Source organism: Netta rufina (assembly GCF_964035555.1).
Source record: "Netta rufina genome assembly, chromosome: 5".
In the NCBI taxonomy this organism is placed as follows: Eukaryota; Metazoa; Chordata; class Aves; order Anseriformes; family Anatidae; genus Netta; species Netta rufina.
The window spans coordinates 21,400,922-21,413,536 of record NC_140128.1 but is presented as its reverse complement, the minus strand read 5'-3'; the positions used below and the strand labels follow the sequence as shown (position 1 = coordinate 21,413,536).

General features: G+C 41.3%; 1 protein-coding gene across 11 annotated transcripts in view; it reads right to left on the bottom strand.

Annotated features, from left to right (window-relative positions):
• HECTD1 (HECT domain E3 ubiquitin protein ligase 1) overlaps nt 1-10,213 on the bottom strand; it is a 64,228-nt gene extending 54,015 nt beyond the window's left edge. For 6 of the 11 annotated variants that reach the window (XM_084288333.1, XM_084288335.1, XM_084288342.1 and 3 more), the window contains exons 1-2: nt 10,006-10,213; nt 7,669-7,974 (exon numbers count right to left, since the gene is read on the bottom strand). In XM_084288333.1, the coding sequence (XP_084144459.1) occupies nt 7,669-7,808 (140 nt within the window). In that variant the 5' untranslated portion in view covers nt 7,809-7,974; nt 10,006-10,213. The remainder of the gene's footprint in view (nt 1-7,668; nt 7,975-10,005) is intronic. The other 5 variants (XM_084288343.1, XM_084288340.1, XM_084288338.1 and 2 more) reach the window with 1 other exon arrangement.
• Nucleotides 10,214-12,615: the final 2,402 nt, after the last annotated feature.

Below are 12,615 nucleotides of genomic sequence, written 5' to 3'. Positions count from 1 at the left end.
GACAACATGCTGTCAGTCAGACCTTACCTTCACGGTAAGGACTAGCTTTTACGAGTTGCACAGGCAGCAGAAGATGCTCTCTCACAACACAAAGTAGCGAGTACCTTGCAGTGTACCATTACAAAAAAAGACAGCCACCACCACCACCGTAGTTAAACAAGTACACCTCTGTGCGTACTTCAGCACTGGTATGACAGACAGCTGTACCCTGTTCTGAGAGCTTGCTGTTAGGGGGAACGCATTTAAATACTCTACTACACATTCAATCAATATCAACTGGGTAAGGTGAAAAAAAAGCTACAAGAAGACAGCTTCCACAAGGTAAATTCTCAAGGAATAGCTTTGCTCTAGAATGTGTTGGGTTATATTTTGCATTTTTCAGTATCTCGTGAAAGACATGCCATGCCTCAGGGTAGTAATCCGTTCTGTAAATATTTTGCTGAAACGTGGTCCACCCTGGCTGAATAAATTCAAGAATTTACAGATACTTCTACGTGGTTTTCACTGGGAGCAATCTCAACCGCGCAAACAGATAACAGCTCAAGTACACATTTCATTTGTAAATATTTCAAAATGAAATGAGCAATTAAAGCATAAAGTATAATTTTCTGAATGTGCCTAAATATGGACATCTCCCTGCTGGCTTCTGATGGATTTCCAGGTACTCAAAAGGAGAACTGACTTTAACTAAAACTGCACTCAAATAATTTTGAAGTGTGCATCTATCACAAAAAATAAAAAAAAGCACAAAGTTCCTCATTTTCCTACAGTTTTTAAACAGATGCTGTATTCACACAAAACTCAAAAGCAAAGCACACTAAGCCTGAAGTAACGCCATTAATATAAACTATTTTAATTGAAATCAAAAGAAAAAGTAATGAACTTCACAGTGCCACAGAGAACTGAAATAGCTAGTCAGAGCTAACCGGGGTGATTTTGCGTTGTATCCATTACAAACCTTTCCCATTAAGCGCTCTCCAAGTAGCCTTGTGAAAGTTACCAACTCACAGGCAGATTTTAGTCCTTGAGTATTGGATCCAGGTGATATTTGCATACAGCCAGTCTTACACAAGAAATCTTCCATTTCCCCATTATCAACCTTCTGAAAACCCATGTAGGCCATGCCTCGTAAGTACCCTCTTCAGAAGAGGCCAATATTGAAAATAATTTACTAGTACAGTCATCCAAGAAAGGATGTCATCTATTTCAAAGTGGTCTCATCCAATCTATTAGGACATGGAAACCTTTAAGACAGTAAGTTATTGCATTTTTTAAAATTCTGCACCTATCTCCTGTGCAGTGGCTGCAAGAACAGATCACTTTAATTTTACCTCTCACACAAAAAAGCAGAACAAAAAGATGATACACTCAAATATGACAGTAATGATACTTTAAGGGGGAAAAACAGAAAAACTGGCAGACTGATAAATAACAACAAAGACACTGTGATGAGTTATACAGAATTGTCAGGACTACTCAGGGGCACAGGCTCACTTCAACAAAATGTCTTTACAACACATTCAAATGCCACATTTCTGACCTTAATGTGGGTAACACATCAAGCCATACCTAAAAAGTGAGCAACCATATCCTGAAAGCAGCTCTGAAGGTAAGTAACCAAGACCAGGCTTCCACAACTTCTTGGAAACATCTAACTAAATGCTGGATAACTGCTAATGGTAAGAAACAGGTACTAACATAGACAGCACAGATGAAGCCAAGACCGGAAAATATTTCTAAAAAGTTTTGGAAATTGAAGAGCTGGAGAGGGGGAGCAAGATCAAGAGCTGACTAGACCCGTGTGTGCTAGTACATTCCCCGTAGCAATGGTTCCGACCGGTAACCCCAGAGGAAGAAGACCACCAGCAACCCCTCACAGATCGCAGAAGCCCGGCCAATTCACATAGAAAAGGACAAGCAAAGTTCAGCAACAAAGGCAAGTGGCCAGTAGATGAGATAGTGAAACAGGGGGGTAAGCTCTTTGACCCGATGAGGTACGATGCCTTTCGAAGAGTGTTAAGTATGTGGTATGCCTCTGTCAAACGAGACGCTCGATTCAGGAACAACCAGGTAAAATACAGGGGCCTGTGACATGACAGAGGATGTCTATTTGGATGACCTAATCTTCCCTTCTGGCATCTGTAACCATTAAGATTCTCAAAATGACTAGACAAGGCCAATTAATCTCCATAATACCTGTGACTATGAGGCCATAATTCCCATTTTACAAAAAGAAAACAGAAAGAGGTTTGGGCGTTAAAACCCTTTACCATTGCAAAAACAAAAGAGAAAAACCCAAACCAACCTACAGCAAAACCCAGACAGAATTAAAAGTCAGAAATAATTCTAAACATTAAGCTGTAACACGCTAGCTCCCTGCAAAATACTGCACATCCCCTGCTGTGCCTGTGCTTTCCATCTCAGAAGGGCAATCTGCAGGGTGCTAGAGATCCCACCACATTCACGTCCACCCGCAGAGCGAATAACTCCAGCACCAGCATTTCGCTGCTGCCACATCCTCTGAGGAAGGCAAAAAGTTACCAGGAACCACACAATTCTTGCCATTGTGAAGCTCACAAAATTACATTTATTGCAAGATACAGCCGCATCAGCCCAAACTAGTAATTCACTAACATACACTTCACAAGGTTTAAGCAATGGAAACTGGCACTCTATAGTTGACAGCAATGCTTGTCTCCATGCACTGATGGTTGCACTCCAGGAGAGGAAGAAAAACAAAACACACACATGAGAATGGGCTGACTGAAAACAAACAAAACCAGGCAAACCTGTAGCGGACACACATCATGAGTGATTTTTCAATCCACCTTAATACGGCTGATCGGTATGAGCTGCCCTCTCAGCCTGTTACTTTTATCATGACTGCTAAATCTGTTAAAGGGCACGTCACCGCTTTCTGAATTGCAAAAATGCTTGTAAAGCCAACACAAACATTAAAATAGGCCTGAAAACCAGCACTTCAGATTCCTATTCCTGTCTCTACAAGGAAATTGCTTTTCTGTCTGCATGCAGTTCTGATTTACTGGAGCTATACATCTGCTTACCAAACAAAACTAGCACAAAGAATACTCAGCTCTTCTCCCATTTTGGAATTCTCTCCCCACTATGAAATACCAACCAAATTTGTATTGTTTCTTTTTGGGGGGTTATGTTTCAAGCAAGCTAAAGTGAAATCATGATGAAGAAGCCTGTAGTTTTAGGCGATGAGGCTGAGGTAAAGATGAACTTTTCCACAGTATTTTACTACAGTCTCACTAGCACATATCAAAATAATCTGGTTCACTAGAACTTCGTCTTACACTTAAGACGTGTTAGCATGACATGGCTGAGAGACACCTTTTCTCTAGTGAATATATACCTCAGTGAAGAACAGAGTTTAATGTAAGCTAAGTTAAAATAAATATATTTCACCTTAAAAACTAAACTGAAATGATTTCTACTTTATACGTTAGAACCCTCAATTTTGATCCTTTGTATATTTTTTGTTTATGTTTGTAAAATAGGCTGACAACTCTTGATACTTCATTGATGCCCCCATCTGTTAATGCTAAATATACGGAGATGTCTTCGGGCAGTGCCAAAACAGAAATTTCATCTGTTCAGTGTAGAAAAGGTTTTACTCAGGTTTCACTGTTTGTTATATCACTGCCTTGTTTTACAAGCTTTCATCAAAATTATAGAAAATAATTAAATAATATCTTTCTTGATGAACACTTTTACTCTTGCATACAAAGATAGTAGCAGCACAAAGCCCAGATCTGAAGAGATCCCATTTTATTTTGCCCGAATAAAGTGAAAAAAACAGAGAGAGAAAAAGACAAGTTCACACACGTGGAGAAGGCCTCTATTAACAGTGTGAGACTGCAGCTAACAGACTCTACAGGTCTTGGAAATTACCTTTAACAATTCCAACATTAAAACACCCTTTCAGTAATTCTTATAAAAAATGAATATTTAAAAATCCTGTTAAAGTTAACTTAATAGCATACGGTTTAACTACAGTTTGGGACTAACACTTATAATCATGGTGAGTTTCTCAATTGCTTAGCAGAGCTGCTTCCATTCACTCATGAAGTTTCTGCAGCTCACACTACTGGCTGGTGCTGCTGTTAAAATGTTAGCCATTCTTCATGCTAAGTGACTAACAGTGGCTGTGACTCATTATCACCAGAAGATGAATATGCCACCAATTTTTTTAATGCTAATATATGAGTAACACTAAAAATAAGTTAATCAGATGTAATTTGTAAATGTGGGGAAAAGTAAAGAAACGTCAATTATTTGGCACCATTATCTGTTACTGGCTGCACACCCTCCAATCTGTTGTGATAGTGCTCGAACACTGAACAAACCACAGCATCACGCATCCAGGGCTAATTCCTTTTTTCTAACTTGGTCAGAAAAGACATTCAATATCCATTACTTTTGTACAGAGAAATCAAGTTTTAGAATATCCCATTTCATTGACAATGCTTGCAAAGAAACCCCATTACTTCACTGCAATAACGCAGTATTAGATTGCAAATCCATCTTTTCTCTTCTTTATATTTTATTTATGTAAGTTTGTGATTGTTCCTTGGTAAGCGAGACTGCGTATAATGCTACATAAAAGACACTGGTGAAATCATCTAGAAACAGTGCTGTGCTTCCAATGAAAAGGCGTAACATTCATGGCAATATTTTTCATGTGTCTGTTTCATAGCTTTGCCAGTCCTCACCATATGCAGCTTTTAATCACCAGATGTACCTGAGTAAAATTATGAGCTTTTTCTTTGCTAATGTCATAAGAGCAAAGCATTTCATATGTAAAAGATGACTAATAATTAGTAAGTCACTCCCATTGACCCCTGAAGAAACATGACTTTTTATTCTCCAACAAATTAACTATTTCAAAATTCCACCTTCCATCTCTGAGTTGCTGAATTCCACAGATTAGAGGTTTTCTTAAAGTTTTCTTAATCAAAATCATTAATAGCACTAAACAGTTCAAAGATCTTAAAAAAACATCTGCATGGCATACAAAACTCTGGGAATGCTCTCTCTGCTTCACAGAACAAAAAACATTGTAACGCCTTTTTAAAGACTGCTTTTGTTATCACCAGAAAAATACATCTGCGTTATAAATCTTACATCCAGTGAAAGCATTTTCAAAATTAGTTCCTGAAAAAATGTGTTTGGCACCACTGCTGTCAAATGCTAAGTCTCCTATTTAGACATGCCATAACTCCTTTAAAAAACATTACTGAAAAGCAACTTTAAAATCTTATCAGGGCTTATTTTAGTTACACTCTCTCAACACATGACAATGTTGGGTTCTTGAACTCATTTGGAAAAGATCGAGATGATGTCTTGAAAAGAGTTTTTATTTCTTACAACGAGCTTCGAAATAAAGTCACCTTGAAATGTAGGCTGTGACACAATCCACTGGAAAGTTCTCCACTGAAAAGTGGATAGCTTGCTCCACTTCTCCCTTATTTCCATTTCCATCTCCAGTGCTTATCAGTCACCTCTACACTCCGCTTTGATGCAATGTAACAGCAGAGAACTACCCACCTTCTTCGGTACATTTAAAGAGTAGCTTGCTCTTTTAGCAAGATAGAGGCGTCTAGTAAGCCCTGACACTGGCATGAAGCAAGTATGTTGCTGAGAGGAATTAAAATGGTGAGTGATGGTAAATGGAAAGCTGTAGCTCTTCCTTTGGAAGCGATGAGCTACTGTGTTAGCTCACCAAATACCATGGAACCATATATCCAGGGTCTTAACAGTGCCGATTAAAAGTAGCAGTTTGAACTTTACTATGAAAATGACACTAACAGGCATGAAACCTTGCTAACTTTTTCCCAATTTACATTTTATTCTCTTCCTTTTTTTGTTCGAGGGAAACTTATATCAGCAAAAAAGATCAACAACTTAGAGGGCCAGTAAAATTAAATTATACTAAGATTCAAAACTAAAAATGCCAAATGGCATTTTAAATGTTTCTTCTTTCAGACATCAAAACTAATTTTAAACCACAACACTGCAATAATGGAGCATTCATTATATATCCTTTGAAAAAAAGCACTTGGACTATTGAATTCATTTATTTTGAGATTAAAGTCTGTTCCAAATAAAATGCACAAACCCCACAACTGTTTTATATTTTAAAAGTTGACATTTTGTTCTTGATTTCCAAATACACAAAAGATATCCTTACAAATGCTTATTCCCAAACTTCTACTTCTGTTCACCATGGAACATACACAAGTAGAAAGTTCACTTCAAAAGATCAGAAGAAAATCATTCTTAACTACCAGACTTTTTTATAGAGGCAAATTAATTTGTCACTAAATTAGCTTTCCCAAGGCTGGAAACAGAGTGCTTTATCAGTATCAGTGCTACAAGGGACAGATAGAGAAGTCAAACGCTAGAAGCCTTTTGTCTCTTTCAATTCCAAAATTTTACTCATAAACTCTTCAAGGCCAAGGTCAACCAATTTCATATTCTAAAGCAGTGTACAAAACTTTGATCGCTGTTAAGCAACTGTTAGAAATCCTAGCTTTAGAGATGTATTAATTTTACACTTCTTGAAATAAAGGCAGTCACGAACAATAAATGACTTTTAGGAGAGAAGCCTGTGAAGTGTTGTCTTCTTCAGGGCTAAGCTCTCCAACAGTTACCTTCCTAAGTGCTCCCAAACCCACACTCCTATGAAGCAGGATAGATCAAAAAGGCACTAGCCATATCACAAGATGCAAAAGAAAGGAAAGTGAGACTAATGGAGAAAAGATGGAAGAGAGATGCAAGAGGATCCAAATATGAAATGGGGAGGAGGAAAAAAATAATCACAGTTTAAGAGTTATTAGATTGAGGCTCAGATAAAGGAAGAGAATGGAAAGCATTTAAAAAACAACAAACAAACAAACATTCCCTTAGCTGCTAAGTTTTAAAACCATGACTGTTTACAGTGTTGCTACCTCCCTTCCCTACTACTCTTGGGCCTCACAGGAAGTAGTGTAACAAATGCACAGCAACACCATTAAGTAACAGAAGTGGTTACATCAGCATTTTCTGCTGTGAGAAATGCAACTGAGAGCAAGGATGGATAGGAGGTGTGCAAGTGAGCTGAAAAAGAGGGTGGCACAAAGAGCAACGTTCTTCAAAGAATGGGCAAACTACTTTCATGAAGAGTGAAAGATATCTGTGGCATTTTCAGATTTGCAGAGCTCAGGAAACTACCATATCTTGAGGTAAAGTGTTGCCAGAGTATGGATGCTTAAATTTGTATAAGCAATCGTTATTGTCTTAACATTAAAAAAAAAAAGCGCTTTTTCTCTACCAGAAAGAAAAAAAAAAAGAACACCTTCCGGATCGCAATTCTGAATACATGTCTTTAAATTCAACAGCCAAATCATGCATCAGAAGAGGCACAGCAAATCCCTCTCATGACACTACATTTTTAACTAGAAAGCAGCACTTCACACCACATCAGCACATTTCAGTGATACATACTCAAATTTGGTCCTCAAAAACGTTTTCGAACCTGAAAGCTTCTCATGTTAAGAACATCAAATTTTTATGAATATTGAATGTTAAGAATGCTTAGTTTTATATACACCTACCCAGAGAGGAAAATAACATTCCATACAGAAAGACAAAATAACTTACGTCTCAAAACAGCGATCCACGTTGTCTGACATCAGAAGTAGCATGCAGAGCTGTTCCAGCGCTATTAGCTGCATATCCCTTTCATCTCCCTGCCCCATCTGCAGCCATTCCAGCAACGTGTCTGGGTCCACATCTGCCATGGTGTTTGTTTTGTTTTTTGTTTTTTTTTTTTTAAAAAAAAAGGAAAAAAGCCGCCTCCGCTTAAATTTAAAAGTACCAAAAATATCCTTTAATTGTTCAAGCCAGACAAACTCGAGTACAATTAATGTCTCTCTTCAGCCAGCCTCAGGCCTTCGCAGTTTTCACCTGGAAAAAATAAAATAAATCTTCAGTCTTAGATTTGCTCCCCTCTAAAATGTATAGCATATTTCCAGGCTGCCATTAAGAAAAATTCTATGTATTTGACCAGCAATTATTTTTTTCAAGCTTTATACATGAGTAATCAACAATAAGTTTGTTCTACTTTATTAGAAATAAATTTCAAGTTCCAGTTGACAATTAAGCAAGACTTAAATCCTACTTTATTTATAGGATAACTCAAAATTTAAAATGTAAGTAGAAAAATTGTGCCTAACCCTTCTGTATGTTCTCACAGCTAATATAAAGACAAGTGGTGTTGACACGCCTATCCCCTTCCTCTTAATATCACGTCATAATAAAATGTGCTCAACTTTCTGAAAGATGAACTATCTGTTCATTCAAGTAAACATAGAAGGATGTCAAAAGTCTCATTTAAAATAAAAATCCACAATACAAAAAAAAAATTAGATGCACAACTAAAGACAAAGAATCTTTGCGAAACTTTTATGAATCCTTTAATCCTTTTAAATTGCATTACAACACAAGGAGAAGAAACTTTTTAAGTCAAAGAAGAAAAAAGGCCAATTTCAGGATCACTTCTATTTTCCAAACTTTTAAAGAAAAATATGTCGTAATTTGTAACTTTTTTAAAAATGCAGTGAATAATTAAAATAATTCATGTACATATAAGGGAAACAACATTATTTGTTGGCCCAGTGCCACAGTTGTACATGCAAGCTAAAGACCAAAAATGTCCCTTAAAAATGCTAGCAGACATTTTTGATCTACGTGGTTACTTTTCACTTCGTGTTTCACTAACAAACAGTCATGTTTGCCTCCCATGCCTAAGAACACAGCAAACATGGCCACTTTCGTATAAAAATTAGAACAAAGGTTACAAATCAACCTATCCAAATTAAACACATGAGGAAAAAGCAAAACAAAACTAACACAGCTTATAAAAAAAAAAAAAGAGAGAGAGAGAGAGAGAGAGAATTAGTTTACCAAAGTCACTGGCTAAATACAAAATGCTGGATAGGATCCTCACAAATTTGGGAGGAAGGGGAGAACAAGGGGGAAGGATCTCGGTCCGGACAAAGTCTGCCACCTTGTTTACTTGCTGCTAATGAGTTAATAGTTAAAAAATAACTCCATCAAGGGCACATGAGGATTTACAAAAGTGAATCAGAAATTGGTATGACATGGAAAATGCTCCCTGAGTTAGCAGCGCTGTTTCGTCATACGTTAAAACCCCAAGACATGAGAAAATAAAAGTATGACAAACAGGACTTGGTACAATTCGCCAGCAGAAAGACATTACAGATCCCCCGCCGCCTGCCTGCCACCACCTTCACTTTGTTACCGCCGCGGTCCCGGCAGCTCGCAAGCTGGCGTTCCGAGGGGCGCTCTCCGTGCCTGGAACAATGCCCCCGGCCCCGCGGGCTGCTGGCAGGCCACGCTCCCGGCCCAGCCTCACTTCAGGCCGCAGGAGCAGCCCGCGCGGTGGCTGCCGCACGTCTCCCTGACGCGATTAAACGATTAACTCCAACGCGGGGGGGGGAGAGCAGCGAAGAAAGGGGGCAGGAGACAGGGGGAACACTACCCACCGAGGCGGCGGGAAGCGGGCCAAGTTCGGCAGGGGCACCTGCTGTTCCCCCCGCCGCCCCTGAGGCGCCCGGGGCGGAGGGGAACGAGCAGCCGACAGGGAGCCGGGCCGGGCCGGGCCGGGAGAGAGGCCCCGGGTGCCCGCCCCAGAAGCGGGGCCAGGCCGCGGCGGGGCCTGCGCTGGGCCAGGCGGGCCGGGGCCGGGGCCGGACGAGGGGGGGCTTCCCGCGGCCTGCCCGGCGCGGCCCGCAGCCCTCCCGCCGCCCCTCGCAGCCGGGCTCACTCCGGGCCCCGCCGCCCCCCCCCCCGGCCCGGGGCCTCCCGCCCCGCTCCCTCCCGGCCCCGCCGCCGGGCTCGAGTTGCCGTCGAGCCGCGGGCCTGGCGGGGTGACCCGGCGCGGCGCCCCCCCCACCTCCCGGCCCCGCCGCTCACCTCGGCCTCCCGGAGCCCCTTCGCCCTCCTCAGCGCCGCGGGGAGGCGGGGGGACAGGCGAGGCGGCGGCAGCCCGAGCCCCGGCGCAGGCGGCAGGCAGCGGCATCCATGGCGCTCCGCCCGGCTCGGCAGCGGGGGAGGAGGGCGAAGGCGGCCGCGCCGCGGCCCCGGGGGAGGAGCTGGAGCTGGAGCTGGAGCCGGAGCCGGAGCCGGGGCCGGGGCCGGGGCCGGGGCCGGCCGCGCCGCTGGGGGCGCTGCGGGAGCGGGCCCGGCCCCGCCGAGGCCTCCTGGCTGGGCCGCCCCCCGCCGGGCTGCTCCCGGGCACGGCCGCCCCCCGCCGCCAGGAGCGGGAGCCGGGGCCCCGCGGGGCTGCCAGCGGCCTGCCCGCGCTCGGCCAAGGCCCGCAGGCCCGCCTGGCCTTTCCCTGCCGGACGGGGATTGTTTGGTTCCCCCCACCACCTCTTTTCTGTTTCCCAGTTGCAGAACATTTTCATCCGTGCCATTTTTTTTTTTCGTTAATTTCGTTAACTTCATAAAAACTTACTGTTAGGCTTCTGCCGCACAGGGCCGGCTCTCCAAAACACTCGGGTCCACATCCAGCGCCTCCATTACAAGTGGCAATGAGGAGTGGGGTTAAACGTGGCAGTAATGGTCCTTCAGAGCACAAGTTGTGACTTGCCCTTGTCTTGTAGTGAATTTCAGCTACGCTGTTGGGTTGTGGCTCTTCTTGAGGTGGAAGATCCCCCGCGACACGTGCTGCGAAGAGCTACACGGTTATTTTGCATATTTTCAGGAAACGAAGCAAACTGCCATGTACCTGAAATGAAGGAGTGAAACTGTGAAGGATCTATAAAATAATTTCCTTCACTGTAGGCTCACATGTTTTTCCTGAGGAATTTAAGCCTATTAATATAAGTACAGTAAATAAGATTATTGTACATTCGAATGTCACTCCTACCTACATCATAGACATTTCCTGTAATTAGACTAAAACTACACATTGAACAAAAAGGCAATAGCAGTCATGCTTGTTTAAAACTTGCCAAACACAGACATTTTTATTGTTTGGTGTTGTAATAACACCTTTAGAAAGTTTTATCTTCCGTGCTATCATTTTTTCTCAGTACAAGAAACAATAGTTCCTTTGTCTCCGTCTCTGATTTCTAAGACAGCTTAGCCTTTGTGTCTTACTGCATTATGCCTCTCTTAACTGGCACTTGCACCAGTCCTGCTGAGATTTACAACTATATCCTTTATATATGTTTGTCCTTCAGAGGTGAACAGGACTTAAATGCTTAAAGTTAAGGACGTGAGGCACTGGGAAGACTGAGTCTGCAGTCTTTAAATTTAGAAGCTTGATCTTCTTTCACTTTCACTGGTACAGAAACAGCAGCAGAATTAGGCCAAACATATGAGAACCGCATCTTTTGTGTGACCTTACTACTCCTGTCACATGATAATTTGCTTTTTATTGTAAAGAAGATAGGTTTCAATTAAAGCAAAGTTGTAAATTTCTACTGAAGACCACAATCAAGTATTACTTTTTAATTGTAAACACTGAAAACTTTAACAGTAAACACATGCTTCACTCTTGCACTGAAATTTGTGTGAAACTTGCAAAACCAACTACAGTTCACCACACATGTACAATATATGTATTACTCATCAGTTAAAAAATGACCTAAATTCTAATACCAGCTGACACACACATGTACGACCTTGGCCAAATCCCTTAATCACTGCATGTCTGTTTCCTCATTTATAAAAAAAATAAATACAAATAAAAAATCCAACCACCCACAAGATAGTAATGCTGGAGTCAGAAAGGTCTTAACATTTATGGAACACTGAGTTGCTTAGGCATGTTACTATATTAAGTCTTAAATAATACTACAAAAGAAAATTCCTTATTATGACTACACTTGAGCAGACCACATATAAATGACTGAGGATACTTTCGTGAAATGGTAACTAGGTCACAGAGGGTCAACATATATTGACCTTTGTAGAGCAAGACGGTGGATAATGACCAGCATTTTTGCTGTGAACTTACCTGAAAATTAAAAATTCATCAAAAAGACTGTCAGTACAATTACTGTCATAATATTATATTATGAACACATGAACCACAGAGAAGTATGTCATGGAAGGATAGTGAGGATTGGGAACTGGAGAGTTTCAGATGCAGAAAGCTTCTGAGAAATGTGACAGAGCTCAGCTCGCGCTTTGACAGCTACTCTGCAAGAAGACATAGTGGCTGTTCTCAAAAGGTTTTGATTCCATGTGAAAAGAAGTCATGTTTGGCTAGGATTTGCTCCAACATTCTCAGGAGAGATTTTTTTTTTTTCCTCCACATAGTTAAAGCTTGAAGAAAAATAACATTTATTACTACTTTTTTGGCTGGTGTTGTCTACATAGATTTAGCTGATGGCAGAAGGAAAAGTAAAGTAAGAAATAAAGTTGACGTAATGGTGTGATAGTAAGGATTGTAAACTTCAGTTAGAGTTAGAACTGATTGGTCTTTTGTTATAGAAAATACAAAATTCTTGCCAAAATCAAACTGAAGTACACCTACAATTTAAACAAAACAAGATATCTTGGGTTCCTTTA